This window comes from Camellia sinensis, chromosome 4 (assembly GCF_055761805.1).
Source record: "Camellia sinensis isolate YWXY chromosome 4, ASM5576180v1, whole genome shotgun sequence".
Lineage (NCBI taxonomy): Eukaryota > Viridiplantae > Streptophyta > Magnoliopsida > Ericales > Theaceae > Camellia > Camellia sinensis.
The window spans coordinates 178,606,603-178,621,481 of NC_138964.1; the positions used below are offsets into that span (position 1 = coordinate 178,606,603).

At 31.9% G+C, this 14,879-nt stretch overlaps 1 protein-coding gene across 1 annotated transcript; it reads right to left on the reverse strand.

Annotated features, from left to right (window-relative positions):
* Window positions 1-5,965: 5,965 nt before the first annotated feature.
* On the reverse strand, window positions 5,966-12,275 carry LOC114314342 (3-hydroxy-3-methylglutaryl coenzyme A reductase 2-B). Its single transcript, XM_028260820.2, has 4 exons — window positions 11,105-12,275; window positions 8,766-8,947; window positions 8,274-8,620; window positions 5,966-6,661 (listed from the first exon to the last, which is right to left on the reverse strand). Exons 1-4 carry the CDS (start codon window positions 12,049-12,051, stop codon window positions 6,416-6,418), a joined length of 1,722 nt encoding a protein of 573 aa, XP_028116621.1. The 5' UTR covers window positions 12,052-12,275; the 3' UTR covers window positions 5,966-6,415.
* Window positions 12,276-14,879: the final 2,604 nt, after the last annotated feature.

A 14,879-nucleotide genomic window follows, 5' to 3' on the forward strand; every position in this document is an offset into this window, starting at 1 on the left:
CAACACAGCCCGCTCGAGCGGACTGACCAAAAACTGCGTGCGAACAAACTGAGATGCGCTCGAGCGTAGGATAATCCGCTCGAGCGTAAAATCACACCCACCAGTATTTTTTCAGGCGACTGCAGAGATGCTGAGAGCTTCCAATCCCCGCTCGAGCGCCCGTTTTCCCGCTCGAGCGGTAAGGCCAAAACTGGAAAAACTGGAAAAATATAACATGATCGGACAGGAAACTTTGAATGCATTTTTGCATTTTGCTCCGGGGGCGCTGCCCCTCGACCCCGCCGTGGCGCTGCCCCGGACCCGCCAAGGGGCGCTGCCCCCTCGACCCCCGCGAGCTGACCGGGCAGCTCGAACCCCGTCATAATCAGCGAAGTGGCAATCTTGAAAGTATTAGCATCACAAACTTCTCTGAAAAGTACAATTAGGGTTGGATTCGCATCTAAACACTCATAACCTCACTGAAATAAAAGTGCGAAAATAAATACAACTGAAAGGAGTTTTGTCAAACGGGATTGCCAAGAATAAAACCTAACACACATAATTCATCATACATTCCTATTATTCCAAAAAGAATAAAAAATAAATATTCTCTAGAAATTTAACAGCTATATACCAAGATACACACTATACTTTTGTTATGTCTTCAATATACATTAAAAAGGATAGAAGAAAAATTAAATACTGTCATAGAAATCATCATCATTTTTCTCTATTGGCCAAAATGTAGAATTATTGCAATACATGATTTTGTGGTTGATTCTATATAGTAATTTTGCATTGATAATAGTTGAATTTTTATGGATTGTATTGCCCACTTTTCCTACTAACAACTCATGTATACGACAAAAAAAAAAAAAAGGAAAAAAAAAGAGTAAATTATAAAAAAATATAAATTATACTACTTATGAATAAAATTTTAGCAAAACTTCAATATAGAAATTTAATTACTAATTTTTCATTTTAAAATGTGAAAAAAAATAAGTAAAAAATTGCAATACAAATTTATAAAAAGTCTCACCACACTGTAAATGGATAATTACAAATATCTTTTGCCTTATCTATATAATTACAAATGCCCTTTTCAATACTCTCATAAAAATTATACTACACAGAAACTTATTTACTCCAATGAGTTATACGACACCGTAACTTATTTACTCTAATGAGTTATACGACACCGTAGCTTATTTAATCACAAATATCTTTCCTTAACCCATTTTTTCATACTTTCCATTCAAAAGTTGTATTTATTTATTTATTTATTTATTTTTATAAGCAGTGAAACGGTGAAGAAAGTTAAAACTTTCAATTTCCTTTTCCTTTCTTATCAAACAACAATGCATAAGATTCAAACTTTCTTTTCCTCTCTCTCTCAACAATCAACAGCCAAAATAAAATTTAAAAATTAAAAAAAGAGAGAAATTCCAAAAACAGTAAGTGGGTATAAAAAATGGACTTGTATATCATTATTCAAAAAAAAAAAAAAAAAACATAAGGATTCACATAATGCATCACACATTCCTATTATTCAAAAAAATAAAATAAAATAAGTATTCTCTAGAAATTTAACAGCTATATACCAAGATACATAACTATACACACTATGTTAAACTTCTTTCTAAACCAAACATGAAAATTCCGAGACCAAACATGAAAATTCCGAAGCATTAAAGAAATCTGAGAGAGTTCATTCATTAATCCAGAACATTCATTAACCCACTGTAATTCAAGAAAGAAAGTGAGGAACTAATAAAGAATTGCAAGGGAGAGACCTCCTAACTTGAATATCTACTTGAGAAGCAAAATTAAAGAAATCTAAGACAAAAGGATAAAAAGAAAACACAATTAGTAAGAGCACTCTTCAACACTAAAAATGTATATGAGTCTATTTTCATGTTTGATGAGTAAGAATGTGACCATTGATGATTAATGAGAACCTCACCCATTTGATTAAGATGAAATAAAAATGATTGTTGACATAAAATATAATTGTAAGAAGGCAGAGTGAGATTTAATAATTTCCATAAAGAAAAATTAATCGACACAGAATTAACAACCTCATAGCATATTTTAGTTAACAACCTACTTTAAGAAGTTCGTCTGTGCATGAATATCACAGATGGGGAAATTGAACTACTACAGGATAAAAGACAAATTATATTTTTTTTATGTCTTCAATATACATTAAAAAGGATAAAAGAAAAATTAAATACTGTCATAGCAATCTTCATCATTTTTCTCTATTAGCCAAAATGTAGAACTATTACAATACATGATTTTGTGGTTGATTCTATATAGTAATTTTGCATTGACAACAATTAAATTCTTATAGATTGTATTGCCCACTTTTCTTACCACAAATATATATATATATATATATATAAATTATAAAAAAATATAAATTATACTACTTATGAATAAAATTGTAGCAAAACTTCAATATAGAAAAATTACAATAATTTTTTTTTTAATTACTCCAATGAGTTATACTACATAGTAGCTTATTTAATCACAAATATGTTTCCTTTCAATTTCCTTTTGCCTTCCTTTTTCTCATATACCAAACAACAACGCATAAGATTCAAACTTCATTTTCCTCTCTCTTAACAATCAATAGCCAAACCAAAACCAACAACAACAAAAAAAAATGTGAGAAAGAAAATCTAAAAAATAGAGATCAAAGATATATTTTGTTATACCACACAGTAGCTTATTTAATCACAAATATGTTTCCTTTCAATTTCCTTTTGCCTTCCTTTTTGTCATATACCAAACAACAATGCATAAGATTGAGAAGTAATTTTTATCAGAAGGAACTTCTGGTTTTGAATTACAAAGTAATTGAGCTTTCTAAAGCTGTTCATGAAGAGGAAAGATGATTTTTGATTTTTCAAGAAGAGTAATTGATCAGCATCAAAAGAATTGCTATTGAATCTGGCTCATAAATAATCATTATATTAGAGAAAGTTCTTTGAACAATTGCTATTGAATGTAAACTCAAAAAAGATGGTTAATGTGATTTAAAATCCTGGCATAAACAACATCATAAATGAGAAAACTACTCCAACATCAAAAGATTGTTGCTTTAAAAAAATTAATTTGAATTGATGCAACTGTGAGATTTCAGAATCCCTACACTTCGACATTACATGTCAAGTTTGATCAAATGTGGGTGAGACTGCTGTGTGGAGCATACCAACAACATAAATGGCAAATCCAGAACTTCCCCGGTCATGATGGAGTAAAGTTTTTGGAAACATTTTAAGCGTTTATTTGTGCATCTTTGGTTCAGTATGCTGCTGGGCAAAAACTTTACTCAAAATTGGTAAACTACACTGACCACCGGAAGTATAAAAAAAAATACATTAAATGAATCGAAACAAAAATGATTCTGCAACAGCCAAACCAAAAAAAAAAAAAAAAAGTGAGAGAGAAAGAAAATCCAAAAAAACAGAGATCAAAGTACTAACTAGATCGAGAAACAGCAAACTGGAAGACAAAAAAGAAAGATCAAAACACAATCAGAAATCAAACAAAAAATTGAAAAAGAACAAAAATGACCATTGATAATTAAAGAGAGCCTCAACCCATTTGAGTAAGATGAAATAAAAATGATTCTTAACATGAAATCCATTTTTCCTTAACCCCCATTTGATAGAAAGAGAGAGATAGAGAAGTAGGTGTTAATCCAATTGAACTATGAAAAAAACACAATTTAGAGCAAATTAAATCTGAGCCATTGGGTGGGGATGACGATGAAAAAAAAAAAAAAAACAGAGCTATAAAAAACAGAGGTCAAAAAATGAATGAAAACAAAAAGAAAGTAGAGTGCCTTACCTAGAGCCATTGCTCTTCCTTTCAATTGAGCTTTGAGCTTTGTTCTTCCTCAGAGCTTTGTTCATACATACATATATATGATGTAAACTGCAGTGGTTTGGTAAGACTTGATAGGCAAACAAATCTGAACCATTGAATCTTATTTCTTAGATAAATCTGGACCATTGAATCTCAGCCATTCTTTTTAAATTAGACAAATCTGAACCATTGAAGATAGTTTGTGAGAGAGATATTTTTTAAAATAAATCTGAGCCATTGCTTTTCAATTAGATAGATCTGGACCATTAATTTCAAAGACATTTTCAAATTAACCCTTCCATTGTTATATAGATTTACATAATATTTATATTGGTTCTATTTAATTTATAACCTTATTAAAAGGAATGTGAATATAATTATACCAAACTTATGAAATTTATTATAATTTTTTCAAATTTGAAAAGCAGTTAGTGTAATGTACCATACTTTTTCTCAAGAGATGGAAGCAATGCCCTTTCTTTTAAGTCAAGGTCAGGAAAAATTTAGTTCTTTCGAAGCGTTATTAATGAGTGCAAAAGAAATGAATGGATTCAATCGATCATGTCTTGCACATAACCAACCAATCAAGGTAACTCAGAACTCAAGTTGGCTTCTTCACTCATCTACTAATTAATACCCTTGTTAAGTCTGAAATCCATATAGACCATATTTTTTATTTGCAATAGAATAAAAATTCAATTATACCTTCATGTTTTTTTAATTATATTTTTATACTTTTTAACTAATTATTGTTTTCCTACATTTTATATAATGAAAAGAAGTGTTTTGATTGTGCCTCCTTTTTTTATATATGCAAAAAAGTGACAAAAACGAGAGATTTGAACAGATCTAACAAATCCCATTTTGGAGATCCCTTTGTTCCTCAATTACAAACTAATGTGATAATAACAATTAACAACAATCAAAATTGGGACGAAGGTACTAGCTCTGAAAAATCTAGAAATCCTCTTTAGATATTTATTTGTGATTATGTAACAATTTTAAGCAGTATATAACAATCTCAATCAAACAATCAAGACAATCAATACAACGATTTTAACGTAGAAAAACCACAATTGGACACCTTCAACTGTGATTAAAAAACCACGGACAACAGCCACAAAACAATCCACTAAGAAGATTTAAAGGAATTACACAGGTATACTCTCAATTACCTAGCGAATCCACGCCTAATTGAACCAACCTCTATGTGCCACTTCCAACCCGTCTTCACCTCGGAATTGTCTTTACAATGAGCCACTCCGGAATCCACCAAAGCTTCAGGCTCAAATTCTTCAGAATCCACCGAAGAACAACTCTCTTTTGTAGAACAAACAAAACCTTTGATGTATACTCTTTAAAACATGAGTTGAATACTCAATCAAAACATTAAAGAAAACTCACAAAGTATCCCCAGATATAAACCCTAGAACCCAAAAAGAAGATCTGGAGTAGTAATCCTAAAATTTGACTCAACACACGAATTTATAGAATCTGTCCCGCGATCTCCGCTTGAGCGCCCAACAGCCCGCTCAAGCGGCTTCAGCAAAATATGCGCGTGATATAACAGAGGTCCGCTCGAGCGCTGGAGAACCCGCTCGAGCGCGAAATCACACCTTCTAGTATTTTTACAGACCTGACAAACTTCTGAAACCCAGCATTCTCCGCTCGAGCGGGGTAATGTCCGCTCGAGCAGACAGGCAACTTAGAATGCATTTTTGCATTTTACTTCGAGGGCGCTATCCCTTGACCCCGCCGTGGCGCTGCCCCGGACCCGTCAAGGGGCGTTGCCCCCTAGACCCCCGCGAGCTGACCGAGCAGCTCGATTCTCGTCATAATCAGCGAAGTGGCAATCTTAAAAACATTAGCATCACAAACTTCTCTGAAAGACACAATTCGAGTTAGATTCGCATCTAAACACTCATAACCTCACTGAAATAAAAATGCGAAAATAAATGCACCTGAAAGGAGTTTTGTCAAACGGAGTTGCCAAGAATAAAACCTAACACTCTTTATGCTCATCACATGGACAAAATAAATAAAATAAAATAATACAAATAAAAACAAACATGGGACATCCATAACCAGAACCAGCTACTCTGCTGCACAATTTCACAAACAATTGCAGGCTTTTACTTTACACATGTTGGAAACGGACTCATCTTCACATGCTCTGCTTAAAAATAAATAACATTTGTTTGATCTTTTATTGTCTTCTCCCCCCTCATGACTTCCTGTCTTTCCTCTACATGCCCTCCATTTTATTTCTCTCTCCCCCTCCATTGGGAACTTATTTCTAGTTTTTTCTTGGAGCCTATTTTTTGAGAGACTTTTGATTAATTACATCAAGTAACAGAGGTATAGTGGGGTGTGCTTTTACCTCAACCACTGCTAGGGAGTCTGAACAAGTAATTTGAAAAGTGAATCATAAAATAAAATGCGTAGACCAGATTTATTCTGAGTATGACTCCCATTGTAGTAAAAATTTTAATTTACATCATACACTTCGTGACCACTTTTGGAGCTGCGTAGAGTTTTGATTTTTATTTTACTTGACCACTTAGGAGGAAGCAACCTTGGTGATATCTTTGCTAGATCTGTTGTACTTCATGTGACTCTTAACAAGCTGGCCAGCTGCAATGGCTGACATGAGGGATAGCTCCCCAGCAAGAACAGAACCAGCCACAATGGCTGCCAATAACCTTGAATTAGACCCAGGTGACTCTTTGTTTGCACCCTTCACTCCAAGTAGGTTCAGACATGCTGACTGAGATGCCAGTTGGGTTCCACCTCCTACTGTTCCCACCTGATATTCATAAACCATCAAAAAACCAAATCAGCAGCAGCGCTAGGAACACATAAAATAAAAAATATATAAAAATAAAAATTGATGTACACAAGAAGATGAATTACACCCATTATTACGGTTCAAAATTGCAAAAATGATACTGTGATATCATTTCGTATGAATTTTATGTTTATGAATCATTTTTTTATTTCAAGTTGTTAACAAATGCTAGCAAAATCTATTAAAAAAAATAAAACAAGATCAAATACATTAATGTCTTCTGATCTCAGAGGGGAACACTTCTAATTGCCAAGACAGACTGGTACAGTGGTGATCATCTGATCTCAAGGAATCATGGATTCCCATGAGAGAAACACCTGTCTCTCAAGAGAGAGAGAGAGAGAGAGAGAGAGAGAGAAAACTAACAAGACAAACCTCTGCTCATCTGCTATATAAATTTTTTTGTTTTGTTATCAGTCATAGAGAACCTCTCAATATTTAAATTTTAAATGAACTGATCATGTTTGGAGTCTTTCAATCTGGTTGTCTTATTTATTTCCCCTTCAATAAAGTAGAGACATTTAATAAAAGAGTGGAAGAATCCAAATAAATATGTTATTGCCAGACAGCATGTATGCATGCCCACTGTTTTTATCTATGCAAAGATTTGAGCATAAAATGTGGAGCATGACCTGGTCATTTTGAGAAGTGCAATGCTATATATATATATATGAGTCGAATCTTTTGTTCCGATTCTCTCTCCTCTTGTCCCAAATTACCTTTCTACCATACAATATAATGGGTCAATATGATAGAAAGGAACCTTGAGACAAGAGTAGAGGAGATATCCGAAAAAAGATAACTCTTCTGCTATAAAAATACAATTGTTGTATAGAAATTTCCTACAAAATAATATACCTTTTTATAGTCCTTTCATTTTAAATTAAAGCATAGCTACTATTGTAACTCATAATTTTAAAAATACCATTGCCACATCATTCTGAATGAATTTTTTATATATAAATTTTGTGTACCATTTTCCTTTTCAGAAAATGCTAAACACCTGAATATATATATATATATATAAATTTCATTCAAAATGATGTGGAAATGGCATATTTATCAATTACGATCACAATGGTAGAACTAATGCTTTTAAATGAAAGGAGCACAATAATCCGCATCATTCTATAGTATATCTCTACAAATATTTTTGTTTTGTTTGTATAGCAATGCTTGAATTAAATTCTCTAACTATCTTTATCTATTCAATCTATTCTATTAGATAAAATGTACACTAGAATTGGTATGAGCACTATCAAAAAAAATTTTCCCCTTTCAATAATATCCTCTTTCCATTCGGTAACTGTCACATCTAATAGTAACTGTTATTTATAAAACCATGTAAAATTGATAATAAATGTTTAAAAAACTATCTACAAAATTAAACATAAAATTCCAAACGCCTCACATCTGCACACACCGCTAATATATTTATGAAACTCAGTTCAGGCCAAAAAGTGTGGCCTAGTACACGAGGCTAACGCTAAACGGGATTTGCAGGGATTAAGATATATAAAGAGACTGAGAGGGGGGGAAAATTTGAAAAATTGAAATGTAGAAAATATACCTCAATGGAAGGCATGGTGACAGAGATGTGAAGGTCCTTGCCATCATTAACAGCTTCCATCATGGTGATGCAGTGAGAGCTCTCAATATTCTGAGCTGGGTCTTGGCCAGTGGCTATGTACACTGCAGAAACAATGTTGCTGGCATGGGCATTGAAGCCACCAAGAGCACCAGCCATGGCTGAACCAGTAAGGTTCTTGAGCATGTTAAGCTCAACAAGAGCTGCCACGTTGGTCTTCAACACCTTCTTCACTATCTCTTCTTTGATGATTGCTTCACAAACAACTGATTTTCCGCGCCCTTCAATCCAGTTCACTGCTGCTGGCTTCTTATCCGAGCAAAAGTTTCCTGTTTCAGTTCATACCCGGATCAAATAAATAAATATCCATGCATTTATGTTATGTTTATTTCTTAGATTTGTTAATAAAAAAAAAAATTTTGAAATTAGTTATATATATTCATTCTAGGAGGGGTTGGAATAATTGGTATTTACCAGAGATGCCAATGACATCCATGTCTGGGAAATCATTCTGAAGGAAATCAAGAACATTCTGGACACCTTTAGAGACCATGTTCATCCCCATTGCATCCCCTGTGCTACACATAAACCTCGTGTACAGATTCTTCCCTGCTACTGCACATTTAATCCCTTGTAGCCTTGCAAATCTGCTCGATCTGTACACAACACAAATAAATAAATAAATAAATAAAAATAAAGTCATTAATCCATTAACATCAAAAACATCATAAAGATAACATTGCAAATAGAAAATTCAAAAGAAATATCAAATCAAACACAACAAAGCGGATAAGAACACCCAATTTAAAAATAGAACGACATGAGATGAGATATATTTTTAAAAACAATTAAAAAACAAGTCTAAGTCGAATTGTATAGTAAGTCATTCAAGTTTAATTTTAAAATTTAATGAGTTTTAAAAAGTGTTCAAATTGACTTATTAACATTATGAGTTGATTTCAAATAAGATTTAATTAATGAAAACTTGAGTAGAGCTTATTGAATCAAGTAGTAAACAGCTCAAATTTAACTTCAAAAATTTAGAAGTTTTAAAATATGTTTAATTTTTTTATTTATTTACCTAACAAATATTTCAAAGAGTTTTTTACTATCAAATATTTGTCGTTCTAGTAATTTGATTCATTTTATAATTCTAACTAATGAAAAACACACCTAGACTTTTATGTTTTAATAAACTTTCAATTGTAGTATACATCTCAAATTTCTACTTATAGACAATTTGAGATGGAAAATGACATAGAAGTCTATTTTCTATACTTAATAATGTGTAATAAACATAACTGGTTAATAATTAAAAAATGTATTATAAAGAGAGTTGATTTAGATATAAAAAAATAATCTCAATTAATACACATTAGTATGTATGTTGACTTAAATATTCTAATAAAATAAGACATTATTAAATTTAAAATTTGAGTCTAATTTTAAACTAAAATGACACTCCTCTTTGGACAGAGAAGATGCTGACCCGATCATACATTGCCACCACGTATATTTATCTACACCTACCCCACCACTGGCGGCAATGTCAAAACTATCATATATTATTTTGAAATTTATTTTTTAACAAAAATATGGGGTGTAAATTTAGAGATATTGAGATGTAAGTCATTTAAAGTCATATCTATAATAATTTTAATCCATTAATTTATTTTCTGAGTAATTTTCTAAGTAAACTTTATAAATATATAGTGTTATTGTAAAATCATAGTTTTAAGGTGAGTTTGACAAATAGCCAAAAAAGTCATATTTTTTCGATTTTTTTTTTGTTATTAATGATAATTTTTAATTTTTAATTTTTTCACTTTTCATGTTCGTCTTGTGTAAATGACTTTAAAATAAAAATGAAAACAAATAAAAAAAGACAACTTAATTTTTATTTTTCAGTCTATTTGGTTGTGTTTTTTGTAAAAAAAATTACTTTAAGACAAAAAAAAAAAAAAACTAAAAAAATTAATCCCAAACACCCACTTAAATATCAAAATAGACAAGATTTTTGGATGGATTTTGTTTTTTAAAGAGAAGTTCCAATACACAAAGCGTATATCAAACTCTTCTATATTAAGTTTTGAAATCATAATTTTAAAAATAAATTTTTACACACACTTAAACAAAATATAATTAGTTTAAAAATATAAATTTCATATTCAAAAAAGTTTAATGGCCCTACCTAAAATGATAAATCCCACTACATCAATAAATATTAAATAATTAAATATATATATATATATATATATATTATTTACGCACTTTAAATGTACAAACAAAATCAAATTTCATAATTTCATATCACAAAATGATAATACAAAACCATTAAATAAAAAAGACTTCTTTAACATAACACCGTCAAAAAATTATTAGGTATTCCAATAGAGTACTACATATCTATACTCTTTCATCAATTACTATTTATTATAACTTCTCACATTTCTTAATCACTCAATACAAAATCATAATATCTTATATTTTTCATTAATCATAATATTATGAAGTTCCAGATCCAGCACCGCCAATGTTGAAATCATTAATTTTAAATATCGTTTAAACATATTTTATTTTTTGGATCGAGTTGTAGGCCAAATGATAATGCAGAGGACACTTAGGTGCAAGGATGATATTGCAGGCTCAAGTTTATAGAGATATTCATCTACGTAATAATTTAACTATTAATATTAAGATTAATTTTATTTTAAAAAATAAAAATATATCTTTTGAATAATATTGGAGATGCTAAATATTTTACAAATAAAACATTTTTTCAGAAGAAAATGATAAGAGAAGAAAGTACTAACTTGTTGAAAATGACGGCGAGAGTGTCAAAGTTGATAGGGTCTTCCAAGAAAAACTTCAACTCCGCTGCCCTCTTCGCCGTCCCGAACCTTACCACCGGAGCTCTGGTCATCCCATCTCTCAACAAAACACTGGTGGCTCCGCCTGACACGTATATAGCTTTACAGCCCCTGTTAGTGCTCGCAACCAAACACCCCTCCGTGGTGGCCATGGGCACCGAGTACTCCCTCCCGTCCAGCAACAGCGGTCCCGCAATCCCCACCGGAATCTGAACAAACCCCACCGGCATCTCACAACACTGTCCCAATATCGACTCATAGTCAAACCCCTCCAACGGCAATCCATCTAGACTCTTCCCGGTAACCCTCTCCAACGCCACCCTCCGTATCGCCGCCGCCCTCTTACAGTCCCCGAGTTTTGATTCCAGTGAGTATGATGGCGTTTTTCCGTCCACTACCGATTTTATAATTTCTTCATCGTCCACCGTTGTCAGAATCGGAATCTTCTCCGCCGCCTTCGGAGGAGGAGAGGAGCAGTCAATTGAGGCGGCGCAAGGGGTAGTGCGACGGTCGTCTTGGAGAATGACGAGGTCGTCGTCTTCCCAAGAGTCGGGGGAGGGTTTGCCGGTGAGGAGGGACTGGACGAAGTCGATGCCGAAGAAGCCGAGGAGGTAGATGACGGAGGCGATTAGCGAGATGACGGCGGCGAGCTCGGAGAGGGTGACGATGTGGAGGGGCATGGAGTTGCGGATCTTCTCACGCCAGCGGTGGAGGAGGAAGTAGGCCACGGAGAAAAAGAGGGTGAAGAATACGCCATTGGTGATGTAGAGAGGTAAGGGCAGAGCGTCCGAGGCTTTGGGAGAGGTTACTTGGCCGTTACGCTGGTGAGGTTTCAGAGGTTCGCCGGCTGATTTGGGTGATGGCTTGTCATTTCGCCGGCGAACATCCATTTTTAGCCGGAATCCGGCTGGCGAGGAAGAGAGAGAGAGAGGGGTTTGTTGGTGTTGTTTGGTTGAGGATTGTTGATGATGATGGGGCGTGGTGGTGGTGAGGAGAGGAGAGGAGAGGAGAGGAGAGAGGGTGGAGTGGAGGGAAAAGCGAAGCTTTAGGGAGTTCTTTATAGAAGGGTGGTGGCGGTGGGGTTTTGAAGTTGGCGCGTTGGACTTGAGGCCACACGTACCACGTGCTATGCGCTTTTCATGCTTTCCTCAATTTCATTTATTTATTTATTTAATTTTTTTTAAAGAGTTAATTACCTAAAAAATTTATTTACAAATATTATGATAATTCAAGATCTATTTAAAAATTTTTAAATCAATAAATTTTATTTAGTAAAATTAAAAATATTATTAATTTTTCTCAATTTTTAAAATTAAGAATATTATCAATTTCACATCATAATGTTCCAGATAATTGTTTCAGTAACTGATAAAAAAAATAGAGCATTAGATTAAACGTTTTTACCTTTCTGATTATTGGTTTGATTCAACTATTCAATAAAACTGAGAATATTATTAATTTTTTTTTCAATTTTAAAACTGAGGACATTATCAGTTTTTTAATTTTTCATTTTTTCCCCCAATTTTACATATTAATGTTCCATCATCATGCTCCTTTATAAACACGAAATTTTCAGCGTTGCACAAAAAAAATAATTCAATTTTTAATTTTTTTAAAAAAAAAAAATTTTTTTTTTGCACATAATTTTTTTTTTTTTTAGTTTTTTTCAATTTGAAAGTTGATGTGTTAAAATTTTGAAAATTAAAATAAATGTCAAATCATCACGCTTATTTATAGACAGTCATTGTTTGAAGGGCAATTCTGACTATAAATTTAATAGGACTTGAAGGTTCAAAAAATCTTAATTAAAGTATAAGTTCATAAATTAAGATTTGTGTGTAAATGCACTTTTTTTTTTCTTTTTTTTTTTCAATCAAATATCTTACATTTGAAGTCTCTGATATTATATTTTTTTAATAAAAAAAAATCATATTATTACATAATTTTTTATAAAGGGTAAATTACAAATATTTAAAATACAAATTGTCACATATAATTTTAGAAATTGCATCCTGTCCTTTTGAGATTTTAATCGCATAGCAAATGATTCATTTTATTAATAAATTATTAAATCAATTGATATTTTTTAATAATGTAAGAAATATATTTTAATTAAAGATTCAGATAATTTTATTGTTGTATAATAATGTAGTTAGATTTTTTTTATTAATTCTGTTAAATAAAAAATTCTTATAAGGTATTTATAATATTCAAAACTATAAGGAATAATTTGTATTTTAAATAAATCTCAGGGGATGTAATTTTATTTTATCCTTAATATTAACTACTCAAAAAATTAATTTAAGAAAATATTTAAAAATAAATAAATAATTAAAATTATTTTTAAATATATATCTGACTATACAATAATTAAATATAAGCTGCATAACAATTTTCTAAGCAGATTACTGATCAAGTTTTTGAATTTCTAAGTTTTTTAAATTATTAATTGTAATGATGTAAGTATAACAGTTTTTAAAAAGAACCTTTTTTATTTTAAGTTATAAAATGAAAATTTGTCAGGTTTATCATGAATGTCACATAAGTCCTATGTCTCATTTAACACACGAAAGTGATCAAATGGAATAAAATGTCACTACAAGAAAATGTAGAAATGGCGACTAAAAAAATTATTTTCGTCGCTGAAAGTGTCATTTTCGGCAACTAAAATGGAATTAGAGCGACTAAAATAATTTAGTAGCCAAATGTATAGTTATTGGCGACTAAAAATCAATTTAGTCGGCGATTATATGGGTTTTACCGACTAAAGGTTTTTTAGTAGCCAAAAGTGACCTTTTTTGACGACTAAAATAATTTAGTAGCCAAAAGTATAGGTTTTGGCGACTAAAAAACAGTTTGGTCGCCAATTATACGTGTTTTGGCGACTAAAAACAGTTTGGTTGCTGAAAGTGATGCTTTTTGGCTACTAAAAAAAATTTAGTAGCTAAAAACAGGCAATTGGCGACTAAAATTCAGTTTAGTAGCCAAAAAGGGACGTTTTTGGCGACTAAAAACAGATGTAGTCGCCAAAACTGTTTATTTTTAGGCGGAACTTATATTTTTAGCGACTAAAAAATAATTAGTAGCCAAAAATTACAGAATTGGCGACTAAATAATGGATTTAGTCGCCAAAAGTGGCATCAATTTTTTTTTAGTAAATAATTTATTTTTTACATAAATTATATTGAATAAAAATAATTATATTTATATATATAGTTTTATATTAATACGGGTCAATATACTATATAAATAATATATATTGCATATATATTCATGTGGTGTTGTAGTGGCATAGTGGAGGGAGTGTATTGCTAAAGATTTAGAATGTGGGACAGGTTGGTGGTTCGAATCTCAGAAAAAGCAAAAAAGTTGGTATTTTTTTTTTTCACGGAAGCACCTTTGGCGATTAAACGATTTAGTCGGCGATTCAGTGAGTATTGGCGACTAAAGGATTAGTCACTAAATGTATGATTTTCAAAAGTGTAAATCACTATTGACAACTAAAACTTTGGTCGCTAAAGATCTGTTTTTTGCCGACTAAAAAAGTTTAGTCACCAATACCTCCGGCGACCATGTATTCGCGACAAAAGCGACAACTAAAAATCTTAATCGGGAAAACTAAAAAGTCAACATGTCTTTCACATTTGATACCAATACAAGGGGGAATTTGAAAAAAGTGGTTGGTAGGCTGAATAATTTCAAAATAGTAGAAGTATAA

Bases quoted from the DNA above. Each gene is read 5' to 3' on its own strand.
- LOC114314342 (XM_028260820.2), bottom strand. From the start codon at position 12,051: ATGGATGTTCGCCGGCGAAATGACAAGCCATCACCCAAATCAGCCGGC. The intron at 8,948-11,104 runs GTTAGTACTTTC...TGTTGTGTACAG, and splicing joins CTCGCCGTCATTTTCAACAA to ATCGAGCAGATTTGCAAGGC. The intron at 8,621-8,765 runs GTAAATACCAAT...GAACTGAAACAG, and splicing joins GGATGTCATTGGCATCTCTG to GAAACTTTTGCTCGGATAAG.